Genomic DNA, 19,326 nt, shown 5'->3' on the forward strand with positions numbered 1-19,326 from the left:
AAGTGTTATTTTGATTATGTGTACTCTAATTTTGCTTGTGCAACATGATAAATGATGCTTCTTGTTTTCAGTTTGATGTTGGATGGAGTTTCTGGCATAGTGCTACCAAACCTGGATTCCATGTCTTTTCTTGTAAGTGTATATGATATATTTTACTTCATTTCAACCCCACCACATCTAATCTGTCTCAGCCACTGTGTCTTCTGACTCCACCCACACCCTTGATATCCTTTCTTATACTCTGTTCTTCCTTCACTTAAATAGTCTTTATTTCTATAACCCCTACAGGTCCTTATGTATCCTATATTGGAGCGTTTTTGACACTTGACACTTTTTTTCTTCCTACTGTTGTTTGTATTTATCATACTATGTATGTTCCTTACCTAAACCGTTCAGCTATTACTTTAATTGACTTTAACATATATGCTTAGCAAGATGTTGCAGCTACTTTCTTTACTTTTTGATTTATTTATTTTAAATACTTGTTTTAATAAAAGTAGTTAACAGCATTGACCATGCAAATAGGTTTGGCTTTGAAGCAATGGTGTATGGTAATGTGAACGATTACAAGTAAAAAGCATTGCAATAGATATTTATTGGTGTGGAACAAAGAATAATATTGGTGTAGCTTAAAAGGTAAGGTGACAGTTGCACTGTCAAGCCAGACCTAAATATTCATATAGGTTAATGACTGCCCGCCTCCTACCTGTGCAACTACCGGAGAAAAACAACATAAATTATCTATTTATCCCAGACACTTCAATAGCATTACAATTTTTCATGTGTGTGCCCCTGAAAGTTAAAATTTATATAGCTGGATAAATCAATAAAAATGATCACAGCTGTGTGGAAGACGAGCACTTTTTTCTGGAAGCACACAATTTAGTCCAGATCAAAACATGTAATCCTGGTTCCCAACAAGTGCGAGCTGCCAAAGCCATTCTCTAGTGATGCTCACAAAATTATCTTGCGACAGCTACTTCGTCAAGCCATAGCAAAAAATACACAACCACCTAAGAAAATCCTAATGACCCACAGCCTAACAAAATCATCACCTTTGATGTTGGGGAACTTACCTACCCAAGCAGGGGCCCAGCCTAGACAGGCCTTTCTTGTGCCAGTTTCAAAGGGTGAAGGTAAGTTTTTATTTGTAGGTCTTCTGCCAGCTGCGGCCGGTGTTGGTGAGAGCGAGTGGGGCCCATTTGGAGGGGGAGGGAGGGTGTTTGATTTCGACGGACGATGAAGAAGAAACATTTAATTATTTATTTAATTTTCCCTCTGCATCTTCTGCGACATACTGTTCTTATCTGCACAGACCGTAGCTGTCTTATGCCAGGCTGGCAAAGGTCAGTTCACTGACCACACAAGGCTTCAGGCTGTCCCAATAACCCTGGAGTTCTGTACCAAAGCTAGTGAAGCATTGCATGGGTATTAAAAAATGTCAACATTATCTCTTCGAACGACAGTGAGATGTGCATAAGCACCCAGACTCCCACCCCACTTGGCTTCCTGGTTTATCTGCCGCAGTGAATTGTCACCATTTAAAAAGGGATTAAACATTCGTATGAATGTATAGTGTGCTTTAACAACAAAATCCCCATTTTGAAATAGTAAATCTTTCAGATTTTACATTTTGTGGCAGTATTTTGGATATTCAGCAAGTGAGCTATGCTGTTTATTACCTAACCATAAGCTGTACTTGCATGTCTTTTTACAAATCCTTTAAATGCCTGTGATGTCCTGTGAAATATGCATGCAGAAAATAACTCTTGTTTTTTCTCTCTAGCGGTGGGTGTCAGAAAAATTCATTGCAGAGGGCTTGAGAGATTTGGACCTGTTCGGAGGTAAGTATAGTGTGTTGGAGCTTGTCAAAAGACCTAGCTTTCTTTAACACCCATCCTCGCCACGCATTAAACATCGAAGAACGCCCTTGAGGTTTTTGAGGTTATGCTGCCTGGGAGATGGCCTGTCAACTATGTTCCTGAATTACTGCTAGCCAGGCCCGGAAACACTTTGGTGTACTTGTCACAGAGGAAAGCTACATACCAGCATCCAGATCTTGTCCGTGGTTTAGTTATATCTAATTCATTCTTTAAAATAACAAATAAACCTAAAGATTTGGTATTGGGCTCACAACGTTTTGGGAGCATTAAAATAAAGGATTATAAACCTAATGCTGTGTACACATCACTAGTTGAAATGACCATTGCCTGTGATATTTTCCCAGTAAGAAAATGCAGTAATCAAAAACATTGACAATACTGTGTTTTGGAAGAAACATGTTACCAATAATTACAAAACATTTAAAAATGGATATCTAGATAAGCCCAGCAGATTGCATTGACCTTGTGTGTGTTGTTGTTTTTAAACTAACTACCCCCTAATTCGGTTCAGTGGTCCTCAAAGAGTAGTATAGATCCTCTAGGTGGGTTTAGACATTTAATTCTCATTAATGTACAACTTGATCTGCTGGCTCACGTCATCAGAATTTTGGTCCAGTAGATTTCATCAGGTATTCAAGAAACCAGCCAGCTGAAGCAGTGCTGGTGGCTCCAAGACAACACTTGCACAATAGTCATATGTCACCAACATTTAAAAAGTGAATATTCCTAACCAAGATCACCTAGATCATTACTGTTGTCAGTAGATGCGGTTAACAATGCATCTTGTAACATTAGCTTACTCCTACCTTTGTATCAAATAGTCATACCCTTACCCTATAACCATATCCTTCCCTGAACCCTACTAATTTCTAACTACCATATAACCTGCCTATCCCTGAAATATAGAAATCCCTTTAAACCCCCCCTCCCCCACTACCTGTACCCTTACCCATGCTTAAAACTCCCATTACTTCCATACCCTTTCACATCTGTTCACCCTTCAAATCAATTCTTCCTCCATAATTCCCTTATTTAATGCAATTCAAATACATTACTTGCGTGGTAAAGGTCTGTGTTGTAAAGTGCCAGAAAATGGCATGTGGGGTACATATATATCTACAGGGTAATGACCACGTCCTACTTTGGTGACTTCTGAGTTATTAGTTATTAAAATAGTTGTGTACTCTGTCCACCTCATTGCTTGGTATTTTCAGCCAGGCAGTTAGGTGGCTAGGCCTAGAACTCCTCTCTACCTGTACGGTAATTCCTTCAGATGTTTTACTCCATGTTGTATAACAGGACTCCTTAAATAGAGCTCTGATACTCCAAAAGTTAAAACTACTTCTCTCAGATTTTGAATAAAAGATGTTGGTGTTTTTTGATTTTCCTACTAGCAATAACATGTTTTGGATAGCTTACCCATTCTAATTCTTCTTGTGCTCCGTTGTAGCCCTCCATGGCTCAACTGCATCATGTGGTTAATAGTCTTTATTAATGGCTTGTGTAACTATTTATGAATTGCATACATTCATGGTCATGGTTCCCTTCAGTGGACTCGAAGATCATCACAGCTAATTGTGAATAACATAAGATCTAAAGAAAAATGAGCCAGCTAAAATGGTACAACATTTCAAAGGCAATGTAGTACTTCTGACAATATGGTTGCTATTTAAAAAACATGCTGTGTAGCCTGTCTTAAAGTAAAAAAATAAAGCGCTACGACTGGCCCAGCGTTTACCAATTAATAGCACTTTTAAAAAAAACTTTAAGACGGGCTGCACAGCAGCTTGTGCTGCTGGGTAACCTATCTAAAAACATTGTCAAAACTGTTACATTTTGCAGATGCCAAACCTGTTGGATTTTCTAATGCTCGTTTAAAAGTGACAGTCCTTAAAGCTCTCTTCCTTAATGGAAAATGAAAAAAGCCAGTCTCTGTTAAAATGTTTAGGTATCAGTTGCACCGCGCCTGAACGCAAATGAAGCGCAAAGTACATGAGGATGAACAGAGTTAACTCCCATCCTACCGAAAGGCGAATTAAACTTAAATTTAACAAAAAAAAACTTTCCGAACAACGTAATACACCATAAGTTGGTATGAATTAAACCACATAAAAAATAGATGTAATTCGCAATATAAAACCCATTTAATAAAAAGAATTGTCTGTGTCAGAAATAGCCTCTCGCCAACCACATAGGTGGCCTGGGTAATTTTGTGAGCTCCGTAATGGAAACTGTGACGATGCTGGCCTCAGCGACTACTAACTTTATAGTGCTCGGAGACTTGAATCTCCATTTTAACGATCCCAAAGATCTAACAGCCAGAGATCTTCAAGGGGACTTGAAAGCATGCGAGTTGCCCTTAATTAATGTAGGATCTACACACGAGAAGGGTCAGCTACTAGACCCAATGTTCTCCAACATCTGTCGTCTTCGGACCAGGGCAGCACTTCCCCTTCCGTGGTCTGACCATTTTTTGGTCTCAGCTGAATGGCAAGTTGAGCTCCCCTTCATACCGGCCCAAAAGGTTTTTTTGATGGATAGAGCCTGGTCCAGACTATCGATCAATGACTGGATCTCAAAACTCGAAAGATCATCCCCCTCTCCTGTTTCAGACCCTATAATAGGAGATGCGAACTTGAACCAGTGGTTCACTACCTCACTTGATGCCCTTATTCCTAATAAGAGAGTGCAAAAGAGGGAGAAAAGAACCGGCTCGGCCCCCTGGTTCACTGTGGAGCTTCGCATTTTGAAAAAAGGCTGTAAAAAATTGGAGAGGGTGTGGAGAAAGAAATTAGAGGCACATAAGCGAGAGGAATATCGCGCGGCTATGAGGGGCTACAAAACCGCCCTCCGGCTGGCAAAAGCCCAATTCTTTGAGGAACGTATAAGATTGGCTTCAAACTCATCTAGGGAAACTTTTAAAGTGGTTCAAGAACTCCTGAAAGTTCCTGAACCAGTAGCTACACAGGATACACAGAAATGTAGGGAGTTAGCGGACTTCTTCCATACAAAAATAGAAAAAATTTTGAGCGCTCTGCCTCAGATTATGCAACCTCAACACCCCCACGAACAGAATATCGGTCAGCCTGGTGAGTTATTCTCCCCGTTAGACACTTTCGGCCCAGTTTCTGAGGCCGAAGTATTGAGAGTCCTTAGATCCATGAAAAGTGGCTCTCCTATGGATCCGGTTCCTATGACTTTTTTAAAACAGGTGGCAGCCTCTATAGTTGCTCCTATTACCGATTTGATGAACGCTTCTTTCTCTCAGGGCGTGGTACCACCTAGCTGGAAAACAGCGGTGGTTAAGGCACTTCTAAAAAAGCCTAACCTGGATACAGAGGAATTGGCAAATTTTAGGCCCATATCCCGTTTGCCATGCCTCGGCAAAATTGCTGAGAGATTAGCGAATCATCAATTATCAGGTTTTCTGGAATCGAATGGACTGCTTCGGGATTCGCAGACAGGCTTCCGTCCAGGCCAGGGCACTGACGCTGCCCTCCTGGCAGTCGTTGAAGAATCTAGACGCATCATGGACTCAGGAGGATCAGTGGCAGTGATCCTCCTGGACCTGAGTGCTGCGTTTGACACCGTAAATCATCAGGTGCTGATTCAGCGACTGTCAGAGGTGGGTGTGTCAGGAGCCGCCTTGAGGTGGCTGAAGTCATTTCTTGACGGCCGTGCGTATCAGGTATGGGAAGGCAGCAGTAGGACTCCATCTATCTCCCTCCAGTGGGGGGTGCCACAGGGCTCCTCCCTTAGCCCGACTTTGTTTAATGTATACATGGCCCCACTGGAGGAGGTGGTGACCCCTTATAACATCAAAATCATCAGCTATGCTGATGATACTCAGTTAGTGGTCGCCCTTTCACAACTGGTAGAGAATCCCGATCTGCTGCACTCATGCCTGTCGGAAGTTCATACCTGGATGGACCAATCAGCTCTCAAGCTGAATGGTTCTAAGACGGAGATAATGTTGCTGGGGAATAAAGCCCCCTCACTCCCGCTGACTAGCTGGCCCAGCTGTATGGGCAAGCTCCCTAGTATGAAAGATGAGATCAAGAGCTTGGGGGTGTGGCTGGAAAAGGATCTCTCTTTTAGGACCCAAGCCAAAAAAACGGCCGTAATTTGTTTTGCCCTGCTGCGCTCGGCACGAAAAATCTTCCGCCCTGCTTCCTTTTTCTTCTAGGAAGTTGTTGATTCAGGGGTTGATAACATCACGACTCGATTATAGTAATGCCCTTTTTTTGGGTGCCCCTGAATCCTCTTTTAATAAACTCCAGCAGGTCCAGAATGCGGCGGCCAGACTGCTCTTGGGTACTCCTAGAACCGAGTCAGCTAGACCGGCCCTAAAGACCTTGCATTGGCTCCCAGTACGGGAAAGAGTACAATTCAAGGCTTTATGCATAGCACATAAAATTCTACAAGGGACAGGACCCCCAATCTTGAGAGACCTAGTAGTGCCATACAAAGCGAATCGAACGCTTCGTTCCGATCAAAAACATCTCCTCCTAGTCCCGAGAGTAAAGAGGGCACGCTCGGGTGGGAGAAGATTCTCGGTGAACGTGGCGAAGCTGTGGAATTCACTACCTTTAAAACTGCGCGCTGAGACCTGCACTCTGAGTTTCCGCAAAGGTTTGAAAACTCATTTATTCCCTGTCTGATTACACCCTTCTGTTGCTTCAATTCTGTGGCTGTCCTATGAAGCGCCGGGATGCCCCAGGGTAACTGTGCGCTATATAAGATTTTTAATAATAATAATTAATAATAACCACATCAATAATAGTCAAATCTGAAAAAGACATCTAGCTGCAGATTCCTTACCTTTGAATTTCCCGAAGGTCAGACTAAATCCAGAAGACTTTTCTCCAAGCAGTACCCCTGCGTGCTGGCAGGTGGCATTGGTTGGCCCTGCGTGGCATAGTCCGCGCCGAAAGTGGCACCCACATCACGAATAGAGGTGCCGCCTTGGCGCGTGATGCAAGTTCTTTTCTTTCTACTCCAGTTAGTGCTGATCCGGCGAAAAAGCTTCCCCGCTGTCGCTTTTTGACAGATTGTTTTCGACATTGTCATTCTATTTTGAGGAAATATGCTTCCTGGTGTGTCGAGGTAATGTTCGAGGAAGACCGGTTTTAATCCGTGTGGCATCTGTCGATTACAGACCCACATCTAGTGTGTCTGTGGTATTTCGAGCTCGACTCTAAGTTGTGCTCTGCCTGCTGGGCCATAGGATTGAAGGCTTTGAGGGAGTGGTTCCTGAAGCTACTAGCGGCCTGACCAGTGATTCCGCGTGACTCCTAGGAGGTCTCCGTCCCGATTGAGAGGGAGGACACGGAACCGCTCCAGGAGCCCGATGTGCTGCCCCTCCACCCCCCACCACCTATAGGGTTCTAAACTGACGGCTCTGGCCTCTACTGCGACGGGCCTCCTTTGATCCGATAACCGATCCGTACCAGTGCCGGTCATGCCACTGCGACCTCCCCTGACCGTGGCACCGATGCTCCAGACAGTGCCAGCCCCATATACATTCACAAATCCGACATGGAGCTGAAACGGCATAGACCGACACAGATTCTGGCATCGACAGGGCCCATGGGTCGTAGGTCGGTGCCTGAGCCCTATTCTGAAGCGCTAGGCTTCAGGAATGAATGGGATCGCTCACAAGACCATTTAGAATACCAATTGGAAGGCCAGGAAATTGACTGTTGTGAGGAACTGGTGGATGCCAGTGGTTTAGACATCCCAAGGCACTGGTATACTTTATCCTCCTACCATGCCTACAGAGGAAGGAGCGTCCTATTCCACTTTGGTGAAGAGGGGAGCTGAGGTCCTGGATCTCAAGTTGCCCTCTGTGGCAGTCAGGACTAACATTTTGACAGAAGTCTTGCAGCTGGGAGCTTCCTCTTCAGAGCCCTTACTTCCTTTTAATGAAGCACTGACCAATGTCCTACTGGCGACCTGGTCCAAGACCAGTACATGGGTTTCTATAAACAGGACAATTGCCCACTGCCCCACACCTGGAGACCTGAGTTTCCTTACTCGACACCCCACCTCCGAGAGCTTGGTAGTCCAAGCCTCTACGTCCCATGGCACGTTCCCTGCTGCACCTCCAGGCAGGGAATCCAAGAGGCTTGATAGCTTGGGGAACAAAATGTTTTCTTCCACCAGCTTTGCTTTGCTGTTGGTAAACAGTGCATGCTTATTGGGCCGCTAGTCCACACTATGTGGGACACAGTAGCGCAGCTGCTGCCAAAGTCCCGGAGGAGGCCGGGGTCGTACTCTTCCAAGCAGTAAAAGATGGGAGATGCAGCAAAGTTTGGATATGACTGATTCACTGGGCAGAGCGGTTTTGACGACGGTGGCTCTTCAATGCCACACCTGACTGAGAAAATCTGGCTTTTCAAGGCATGCCCAGGCTTCCCTCATGGACATGCCCTTTGATGGCAACAGTCTCTTCGGCGACAAGGAAGATTTGCTGTAGGGCTATAAGAACTCACTCCTCTCTGTTGCCCCCCCTATCTACCGATCACCCCTTTCGTGGCTGCGCCACCTTCCCAGGCTGTGTGGGGGCAAGGTTGTGGTTAATACCCCCCACGGGTTGAGTGGACAGAGTTCTTCCACAACAGCCACTCCACCAGCAGCTGCAGCCTCTAAAGACCCTCCTAATCTTGCCTTACAAGATCATGGGCATCCAGTTGGTGGCAGAATAAGCCTTCATCTCCATCACTGGCAGGTGGGGGTTTACAGATTATTTGAAGGGGCTACTCCCTTCCCTTCAAATCCTCCCCTTCCCCTTTGCCTCCATCTCACGATCGGCAGACGGAGAATCAATTATCCTTGCTCTGCAAGGAAATCACGGCTCTCTGGCCCTAGGGAGCCATAGAGAGGGGTACGGTGTCAAAAGTATGCAGTGGTTGCTATTCCTGCTACTTTCTTTCTGCTTTCTAAAAAGAACAAAGGGCTTCACTCTTTGATCTGAGAACCCTCAAACTCTTCCTCAAAAAGGAGAAGTTCAAGATGCTCATGTTGGCACAGGTATAGTCTACCCTGGACACCTCAACAACCCCCCCCCCGAAACTCCCTTTTATCCAAGCAAATGTATGACGTTACAATGCATACATTCACAATTAATATTTTTTAAATTAAATACTTACCCATACTTACATTGTAATGGCATGCGTTGTAATAGCATCTGCGTTGTAATGGCATGCGTGGTAATAGCATGCGTTGCAATGGATCTTGCGTTGTAAACGTTTTGTTGTAATGGTAGTGCGTCGTGAAAGTTGCGTTGTAATGGTTGTTTCCCATCCAAGCTGTTTTGGACACTGCAGTTTTGGGCTTATCCTCCTGAGCAGTGAGTTCAGGATATTCGGCTATGATACTGATGTAGCCTCTATCCTGGATTTCGGTGACAATGACTGAGTTTACTGGGCCTCATGCATCCTACTAGTAACGCATGCCAGATGGCATATGTGGGCTCTGCAAGTTCATGGTCCAGATTTTGGAGGGAACTACAAAGGACTTGCTGCTGTGGCTCACGGACCGCGATTGGGTCCGATGCAGAACTCTCTCCGTTCCCCAACTAGACCACAGTAGTGACAGATGTGTCACTCCTGGTAGGAGGTAGTGATCTGGGAGTGGTGGAGATTAAAGGACTCTGGTCTCCAGCAGACTCCGGACTCCACACAAATATGCTGGAGCTCTGAGCAATCAGTCCGGCATTAAAAGTATTTCTACCCTCCATAAAGGGAAGATGGTCCAAGTGTTCACAGACAATACCCCTGCCATGTGGTACTGCAAGAAACCAGCTGGGGTGGGGTCGTGAACCCTTTACCAAGAGGCCCTGCGCCTCTGGAAATGGCTGGAACTGCAGGGCATATCCCTGGTGGTTCAACACATGGCAGGTTCCCTGAACGCCAGGTTGGACAAACTCAGCCGCTGATGCCTAGCGGGTCAAAAATGGCGTCTTCAACTGGAGGTGGTACAAGGTCTCTTTCAGCAGTGGGGAGCTCGTTGGTTAGATCTGTTCTCTGCTGAGAACCCAATGTCAGCAGTTTTGTGTGTTGGAGTTTCCAAGGCTGCTGTAGCTCGGAGACACTTCATCTCGGGTGGAACTCAGACCTCCTGTATTCTTTCCCGTCCATACAATTCCTGCCCAGAGTTCTGAAGAAGACCAGGAACAGGGCCCAAGCCAATCTTGTGGCTCTAGACTGGGCACGGAGAGTCTGGTATCCTGAGTTCAGAATGAGCATCAATCTTCGATCAGGCTGCCTCTTCAGGAGGATCTTCTGTTGCAGCAGCAGGGGAGGGTCCTCCACCCGAACATGTTAACTCTACACCTTCTTGTGTGGAGATTGAGCAACAAAGGTTGATAGCTGTCTACCTTCCTCTCGAAGTCTGTAATGTTATTTTGGCAGCCATGCGTCCCTCTTCCAAGACTCTTTATGCCTGCTGGTCAAATTTTGTTTTATTCTATTGTACAGAAAAGTCTATTGACCTCCCTTTTCTGCTTCTCTATCGGATATCCTTCTTTTTATCCTTGCTCTTGCCCAGCAGGTCTCTGCTATGGGTACTCAAGGGTTACCTTTCTGCTCTATCTGCCTTTTTGCGGCTGTCTGACTAACCCTCTTTATTTAAGTCCGCTATTGTGGATAGGTTCCTTAAAGGTCTTGTACATATGTTCCCACCTTCCCCTTTATTATTCCTCAGTGGAACCTTAATTTGTTTTTCACATTTCTGGTGTGTGCTCCCTTCGAGCATTTCATAATTGTCCCCTCTGCCTGCTCACCATCAAGGCAGCCTTTCTATTGGCAATAGCATCTGCCCAGAGGGTGAGCAAGGTAAGGACTATATCATCCAGGCCTCCATTCCTGTCCGTATTTTCATACATGTTGGTGCTTCGCACAAGGGTCTCTTTCTTGCTCAAAGTGGTAACACCTTTTCATGTGGGCAAATTAGTCACCTTGCCCACTTTCTACGATCCTCTACATCCCTCTACATCCCTCCACATCCCTCAAAAGAAGAGGAGCGTCTCCACCGTCTGAACCCAAAAGGAACTTTGTTCTACCTTGACTGCACAAGGGTTCCGGATGGACGGCAAACTCTTCGTGGGATATGTTGGCGTGAATAAGGGTTGGGTGGTACAGAAACGAACCATTTTGTGTGGGTCATTCTCTGTATAAAGAAAAATTGCTATCCTCTGGCCAAGTAGCAGCCCCCTCAGGGCTTAAAGGCTCATTCCACCAGGGTTAAAGCTGCTACCACTGCTTTAGCGCATTGAGTCCCAAGTCTGGACATCTGCTGGCAGCAACGTGGGCGTCCATGAACACCTTTACCAAACACCGCTGCCTGGACAGTCGGGTCCGCAGGGATGGGCACTTCGCCCGTTCAGTCCTGCAGATGTTTAGTTTAGAATTTGTCCACGGTCCACTATCGGGTTAGTATTGCTTGGGTATCTATTCAAAGGTAAGGTATCTGTAGCTAGATGAGCAAGTTACATACCTTTGGTAACATTATCTGGTAGATACAAGATTTAGCCGCAGATTACTTAAAGACCCACCCATCCTCCCTGCTGTGCGGACAAGCTTCTAGGCTTAGGGCTGATCCCTTTCTGTGTCCTAGTTTGAACACACCAGTGTCTGTGTGCTTCATGGTTCTGCGTTTCTGGTGTGGAAAATTGTGAAAAGTAACTGACGTCAGCGCTCCGAGGTGGCGCCTATATAAGTGACGCAGACTTTGCTTCAGTAGCCGGCTGATGCCACCTAGTGGTGCGCAGGGGTAATGCTCGAAGAAAAATCTTCTGTCTCCACTCTGATGCTTGAGAAATTCAATGGTACGGAATCTTCAGCTAGATCTTGTCTACCAGATAATACGTTACCGAAGGTAAGTAACTTGTCCTTTAAAGTTCGACAGACTTTCTTTCAAAAACATTCTTTTAAGAGCCATTATTAAAGGCAGCAACATTCTAACACTCTTCGTTTGGCACAAAGCCATCTAAACACCAATCCGGGCTGCAATCACTGGAGGAAGATGAGAAAAAACGAGGGTCACGATGCAGGAGAGAGGAAGCAAGTGGAGTTGAAGCTCTGCCTTGAACCTTCTCTGTTTAAAAAAATAAATAAATGATTGCGCAAGAACCGCAAAGTTTGCACGTGCACACACTTTTCCAAGACTTCTTTACATGAGTAATTTTTTTCCTTGTTTGTCATGTTTGCCTCGGTTCCGGCAGTTTGAAAGGGTTCACTTTGTTATGATTTTATGAAAGAGGGTGTGCATATTGAAAGCATAATGTGGTGGTTAAGAGAGTGGGTGAAGACAGCCTGCAGATGCACTTACATGGAGTGCTCGTTCAGAAATGACATTTTTAAAAAAGTACCTTCAAAATGAGTAGCCAGTGGAAGGACACTGGCCCGTGATTGGAGGCTGTATTTGGCCCAAGCCCCATGGCATGGGCAGCAAAGCAGAGCAAGATGTGAAAGCAAACAACGTGCTGTCTAATAAGAAGCACTTAAATTAGAGCGACGTTGGTATCTACAAATGAGGCTCCCCCTTCTTCCTTTTTTTTTTCTTTTTTTTTTTTTTTTAAATACAAGAGGTCAAGAGACTTCACAAGCACAGCGCATACGCTGTGGAGGCGGAACCTAAAGAGAGGGGTCTGTGCTTGACAAATACGTTACTGGTGCATTCTCTTAAGTAAGACTGTCACAAGATCATTGCTGCATATCCAACTAGCCACATTCTTTCTCTTGTTCAAGTATGCAGGCATATAATGTTTCTTTGTCAAACCAAAAACGTTATAATAGCCTACTATTCATTTTTTTTTTTTTGTTCCCATTCTTTTATTTCATTCAAAACCTTCTTTTGCTGCAGTTCAAAAAGGCATGTACTACAGTTTCTGATGCACATTCCTGCCCTGCTCTTACCTTGCATTTCACCAAATCTCTGGTACTGCATCTGTCAGATCCAGCTTCTGTCTACTTTCCACCCATTCTACTTATGCTTCACATTTAGCAGAAACGTCAAACTCATTTCTCAGTGGTAGGCTGTGACAATCCAGGCCCCTCTCTTTCCAGGTTCTCTGTTACTACATGAACCTTTGTGACCTGCTGTGAGGTTACGGCCTATGCACATTTGTATGGCCAAAGTTTTTTTGTTTATCCCTAAGCAAAGTTTACTATATACCTTGACACGATTGAGTTTGTAGTTTTGCATGTTGTGTATTCCATAAATAAAGTAGCAATGGCAGTTGGATTTCTTGAACTGCAGAAGTCTCCACTGTAACCAGATTACTGTAGAAATACCCTGTACTACAAGCTGTATGAGCAACCCTCTATCAATGAGAAACTGGTGTTTGGACTATAGTATCCTAGTTACTGTTGAACCCAAACAATGTCCAGGAGATTCTTATTCTACCGCGTGCCTGTCAGCCTTGCATATCTAACTTTTTCTATGTCTTGTCGATATTCTATCTTTTTTTTGTTTTAGTGTTCTAGTGTAATCTTGGGGTGCCGCTTGTTTTGAGGGATCGATGTGCTTTCACATTTCCCTAAACAACTCAAACCTTTAAGTGCATTTTTTATGTATTGTTTGGATATATTTTTGCTTGTGAAAGAAGCCAACAGTTCATGTCTTCCCCTCCAGAGCAGCCTGGAGGTGCCGCTCGGAGAACAGTAAGTGATTGTGCCAGCTGTAGTAATGTGCTGCATGCATGGAGACTGACCCGTGGACTTTGGTTTTGTCTTGAATCTCTCATCTGTAGTTTGCTTTACATGTCTGGCCTGGGAGGGCTTCACCCTGGAAACTGGTGTGGTGTGGGCCAGGAACAGAGACACAGGGTAAGGTTCTTTAGACCTGCTTTGTCCCCGCTGTCCCTATTTTGAGAGGATTTTTTAGTTTTTTCGAAAGCACAGGGTACTTCTTTTGTATAGCTCTTGATCTCACACCAAGTAGAATCCTGTGTGAAACCCTCACTGTTTTGCCTTCTTAGATAGACTATGTTTGTTTGTAACCTGAATGATGGAGATAAGGCTGCATATGTTTAATGTCTGTCTTGTGTTAATCTGTAACTGTTCGTAGCTCTCCATTTTGGGCGGGAGGATATATGGCTGCACATTAAATTGTGAACATTTATTTGAATGTTTTCTTTAAATAAAGTCACAAAAAAGTACTAACTCAGTTTGCATATACACTACTAGCCAACAGAGTGAGTATTACAATACTTTGCAAAATTAATGATATAACAAAGCTCTCAGCCAAATATTAAAATGTTATATAGCCAGAACTAAACAATAAGTTATTAATTTACTGAAAAAAATATTCTTTGAGAAGCATTTGATAATATATGGTACGTAAAAGTTTAAAATCTTACAACTGGTTTGCAATGTGGTGTCTCAACGAAGCATAAAGGTTATATTTCTCAACTGCATATTGGACTACAGAAATGTGTGCTATACCGCATAGCCAAAGGGTATCCTTAAAGGTGCCTACATTAGATTGATTGATTACTAAAAAACAACTTTTCGGACAAAGGACAAAAAAGTTGTTTAGTAAATATAGACACACATTAAAATCTTGGTTTTTTTTTGTTTAATTCCCTCTTTTAAGACAGTAATCACAACCCAGTTGTGATTACTATCGAGAGTATTCTGGCACCTAGAAGTACTGATGCTGTGGTATTGGTAATTCAGCTGAACGGTAATGCCACACCAATACAAGTTGTATTTTATCGGTACCCGTGAAATGGAGAATTGTGTTTCTGCACATGGTTTCAGCCGTAATACCTTATTTTTGGTTCACTTCCACTCTCACTAGGTTTTAGCTAGTCCAGTATATTGCAAATGCGTGTTAAATTTGGAATGCACTTTTTCTAGACTTGTTTAAATCAGAGTCCGGTCATGTTCCTGCCTGAATCAGGATGATCTCCTAAGTCAAAATGAGGACCTATGTGTGTTGTCCCAAAGTAAGAACATCCAATCCAAATCTAGTGCACAAAACGTTCTAAAAAAAAAAAAAAACCCTCAGCAGATTCTTTTTGATAAAAGGTCATTATTCATTAATGTGCAAGGCCTCAGTCTACGTTCTAGAGACATTAATTTGTGAAGCATCGAATTATTGCCATTTGGAAAAGAAAAATAGTGATAAACTGCCTCTGAATTGTTCAATACAGAGGTATTTCACACAAATTAAGATCTCTACGTCTAGGCAAAAGTGCCACAAGTACATGCAGATATCTGCTACAGCTGCCAAGCAAAGCCCTGTCAGGCGGTTCAAGTTGCGCAATGCCTTAACATTGTTCATTTGCAGCGATGCGCATCGAATCTCCCTAATGGGGACCAGACTTGTTCAGGCTAGGAATTTCCTAATATTATGAGGGGGTATTATATCTGCAACTCCCACCACTGTGAATGGGATTGCTACAATCTGCAACCTATTCCTTCTGTCTGACATTCTCTTTGATCATCAAATTTGATCCTGCAACACTCCGCACTTGAAGATCTAGTTCTCCTGTATCCAGTGTAAGGATTAGAAGATCTGGAATGCCCCCCTTTTCCTAGAGTGGGCTGTCTTGTGTCGGTATTTGCTCCTGGAGTGCATAGACCATTTGAAGAGGGGCAAGCAAAGAGTGCCAAAAAGGAGAAAGACCTGGCATCCGTGGTCCTTTCTCTTCAGTGTGTAGCTTTCATGGCGTCTTTATGCATGAGGCAATTGGGTGCCCTTTGCAAACATGCACAAACCAAGAGCCATGCAGGACTTGTGGTCATGAGGGGTCCCAGTCATGAGAGAAGTGGCGGATTTTCTACAAGGAGCCATTAGGCTGTGCCCTATTTGCAATCACATAGTAGGCTACTCACATAAAGGCTACAGAAAAGCCCTACCTTCTAATGAATAATATTGCCCCCAAAACAGTCTCATGGAAGTCTGGTGTGATGGTGGCAATAGCCACCTTTTAACTGAGTACCACCTCTCGACCAGAACGTTGCAGTCTGACGGGGATGCAACACAAACAAGGGATTGAGGAATTGTGCTCTGTTCGTGATGCAAGTTCCCATTGCATTTCAGCTTATGTAGTGGTATTCCAGCTGTTTGTCAGAACCCTTTTGGGAGGCCACAGGGCACATGGGTTACTGAACCTCAACTGTGTTGTGTTTTCTACTGAAGTTCTGGGACCCAACCTACTAACACTGCAAACTGGGCCCTATCTCACTCCTCTCTGGGTAGTGAGGGTGAGCTGTCCATGGCTTCCCTGGGAGGTATTGTTGGGAGTAGAGACTCCGCAATCACACTTGTAAGTAAATGTCCAGCCCAGTGCTTCACTTAAATCATATCAAAGCTTAATAAGCAACATAAAAAAGCGGTAGGACTAATGGGATGGTCTACTCAGAAAAACAAAGTCATTGACTTAAGCACAGGTGCGCCTCACTATAGCTGAAGTGGAGCAACTTTATTGTAGTCTGTGACTCTTGTGTCCGTCTTTGCACTTGAAAAACACAAAAGGCGGTGGGAGGCAGCTTGCAATAAGTTTAATCACTCTCAATTGCTTGGGGTAGGATTCTAACCCATTCTTTTTTTTCACCATGCCACATCAGTTTGCACCCATTCTAACCCATTGTTCTTTTTTTTCACCATGCCACATTAGTTTGCACCCAGCCATATGCAAATCAGTCTTGACCCTGCTCTCCATGGGAACAGTCCAGCCTGAACGACCAAGCCAGGTCCTGCCTGAATCGGATGTGGGTCCTATGCTCACTGTGTCACTGGAACCAAGCTGTACCCAGCTGATAAGTCCATAACTAGGGTGAAACCGGTCCTGCGTTCCTTGTATTCCGATTCAGGGAGGATCTGGCTTGGCAGTTCGGGCTGGACTGTTTCCATGAGGAACAGGGTAAAGAATGTTTTGTATATGGCTGGGTCCAAACTGAAGCAGCATGGTGAGGAAAAGAAGAACGGGTTGGAGTGCTACCCAAGCAATTGCCAGTGGTCAGACTTATTGCAAGTAGCCTCCTTTCACCTGTTGTGTTTGTTTGTCCTGTCCTTGCACTTGACCATGCAATTCTCGTGCACAGGTTTTGGGTATTATTCAAAGACCCACCAAGCAGTTTTGTCAGTTCAAAGTCTGTTTTCCAGGCATTTGCTTTACCTGATCATTGGTGCACACTCAGAGCATCCAAGTATGGGCATGCAGTTTCTCTTCTGCATTGGGTGAATGATTGAACCTGTGTTTACGTATGAGGTCACCTGGCTTGTCTTGGTGGCCCACCTTCTTTCTCTCCACATCGGCCAGTGACTGGTGAAGGACACACAGTTTCTGCACTTGTGGTGTGGTGACTGTGCCCTTCATTCAAGGTGGTGAAATGCTGCGGTCTGGCATGGCTAAGTCAGAGTCATCACCGGTCCCTCCGCTTTCCACTGTGGCTGGCATTAAAGTGGGCACTCAGGTGATCCCTAATTGACTAACATTGTCTTTGTGTGACCAAGGAAGTTGGGAGCCACTACTCAGATTTACGTAGGGTGGCTCTGGGGATATTTCATTGGGTAAACTGTTTATTTTGGGTTGCTCTTCTCCCTGACTTGGTGGCTGGGCTTCTCCTCCTCGGACAGACGGCTCATGTAGTATAAGGGGCTCTTCTCCCTTTCAGCAGGCCGGAATGGTCCCAGAGCTCCGGCAGACCCACGGCTTCTCAAGCAAGATATGCGGTTTCAGACAATACCGGCTTGTCTCTGGAAGACTGGCCTGTAGCAATACCAGAGCCAGATCACTATAGCTGTTCAAGTACTCTTCAGAGTACCCCCTGTACTTGGATAGTGCTACAGCCTGTGACTCGAACCAAGTGGGAAGGTGTGGGTCTCCCTTTTATGCAAAGGTTTCAGACTAGTGACCTGGATGCACTGCCTACAGGTCAGATTTGGTTTGAGTGGTTACTTTTTATAACTCCATCTTCATTCTGCAGTGCGGCCAATTCCTTGGGTAAAATGATGGCCCTTAAAGCAGATAGTAATAATCCTTGCTCCAAGTAAGAGTACCCTTATCTTAAGTACAGTGATTGTTAAGCTCTGCACCTGACACTCATCAGGATGTCTTACACTCAAAGCAGGCAAAAGGCCCAGTTCTGCCCTATAAACGTTTCCCTCCCAATAACAACCAAATCTGGTGATGCACCTCATTCCCATGCCATCGCCCAAAAGTGTAAATAAACTACTCCTTGCTACACTGAATTTCTGTGGACTGATCTGTCTTCATCATTCTACACTTCAGTGCGTTGGGCTACACTCTCCTTCTCATGAATGCGAGCAATACACTTCCATGGTCTGTGGGGACTGTATCATTACCTCAGTTGTGTGCCATGTCAAATTCAAATGTGTTCCAAAATGGATCCCACTAGTTTACAGTATACACGGACTCAAAATCAATGTGGAGAGCTGATAGCAGGCACCATACACAATAAGCATGCAATACACACACACAGGTGGCAGCCCAGGGTCCGGGCAAGACTTGTGAGTAGAACTTTACACGAGCCGGCCAGTAGGCATCGGGTTAAGGTTCCAGAGCCGGAAAAAGGCTTGTCCCCACACTAAGGATTCATTAACTGGATGCTGCCACCATGGCTCCCTGTATATTTCCCACGGACAGATAGTGGGTAAGGGGTACCGTTTTGGCGTTTCCCACTTAACCTCAATGTTTGAATTTGGATCTGTGTGTGTTTCAAGCCTAGGTCTCCGCACAAATGCAGATGTTCGTTTGTGCTTGGCCATAAGAAAGTCTGGATACCAGATTGACTCACAGTTGGGTAACTTGGGACAATGTGCATGGCCACCTGAAAATAAAGTTTTAGGAATTAGGGTGACCCCATGACAGGAGGCAGGTCATTTGACTTGACATCGAGTAAACATTGAAGAACACAAGGGTCTGGAATGTGCGACTAATGATGCGCTATGGATTTAAAGCATCGATCCGTCTGTAAGTCACTACAAGAAAAGTCTAGCTTATCGGTGGTAGGTAGTCTATGGTTCATGTTGGAGCAATACATGATCCTTAAGAACTCCTACTCCTTCCAGGAAATGTGTATGGTCTCTTTGAAACCAGCCACATAAGAAAGGAAAAGGAATACTAGTGGGGTTCTCTCTGTGCTTGCGAAAGCGCTTATTTTCCCCCTCTCTAATTGGCAAGGTGGCTCAGTAAGTTACACTAACCGCTATCACATGTCTTGATCTGTACGGCCGACTCAGCCTTCTATTATTCTGAAGTGTGTGAGTCCAGCACTGGTAAATTGGGTAAAAGCAATCCCTATTTGTTGCTAAAACGACATTTTTATTATTGTGATGATGAATATTAAAAGTTCAGTCGTACAATATTCTCTTCAATCAATCAGTATTTAAGTGCACTACTCACCCACTAGGGTCTCAAGACACTGGGGGGGGAAGAGTTGTAGGCCCTACCGGGCGCTGAGGT

At 44.6% G+C, this 19,326-nt stretch overlaps 1 protein-coding gene across 5 annotated transcripts in view; it reads left to right on the forward strand.

Annotated features, from left to right (window-relative positions):
• Positions 1-19,326, forward strand: part of STRADA (STE20 related adaptor alpha) — a 231,010-nt gene that overhangs the window by 49,461 nt on the left and 162,223 nt on the right. For 2 of the 5 annotated variants that reach the window (XM_078645053.1, XM_078645054.1), the window contains 3 exons: positions 72-132; positions 1,787-1,844; positions 13,521-13,549. In XM_078645053.1, the coding sequence (XP_078501179.1) occupies positions 76-132; positions 1,787-1,844; positions 13,521-13,549 (144 nt within the window). In that variant the 5' untranslated portion in view covers positions 72-75. Of the gene's footprint in view, positions 1-71; positions 133-1,786; positions 1,845-13,520; positions 13,550-13,638; positions 13,715-19,326 lie in introns of all 5 variants that reach the window. The other 3 variants (XM_078645057.1, XM_078645058.1, XM_078645055.1) reach the window with 2 other exon arrangements.

The sequence above is a fragment of the Lissotriton helveticus genome, chromosome 5_1 (genome assembly GCF_964261635.1).
Source record: "Lissotriton helveticus chromosome 5_1, aLisHel1.1, whole genome shotgun sequence".
In the NCBI taxonomy this organism is placed as follows: domain Eukaryota; kingdom Metazoa; phylum Chordata; class Amphibia; order Caudata; family Salamandridae; genus Lissotriton; species Lissotriton helveticus.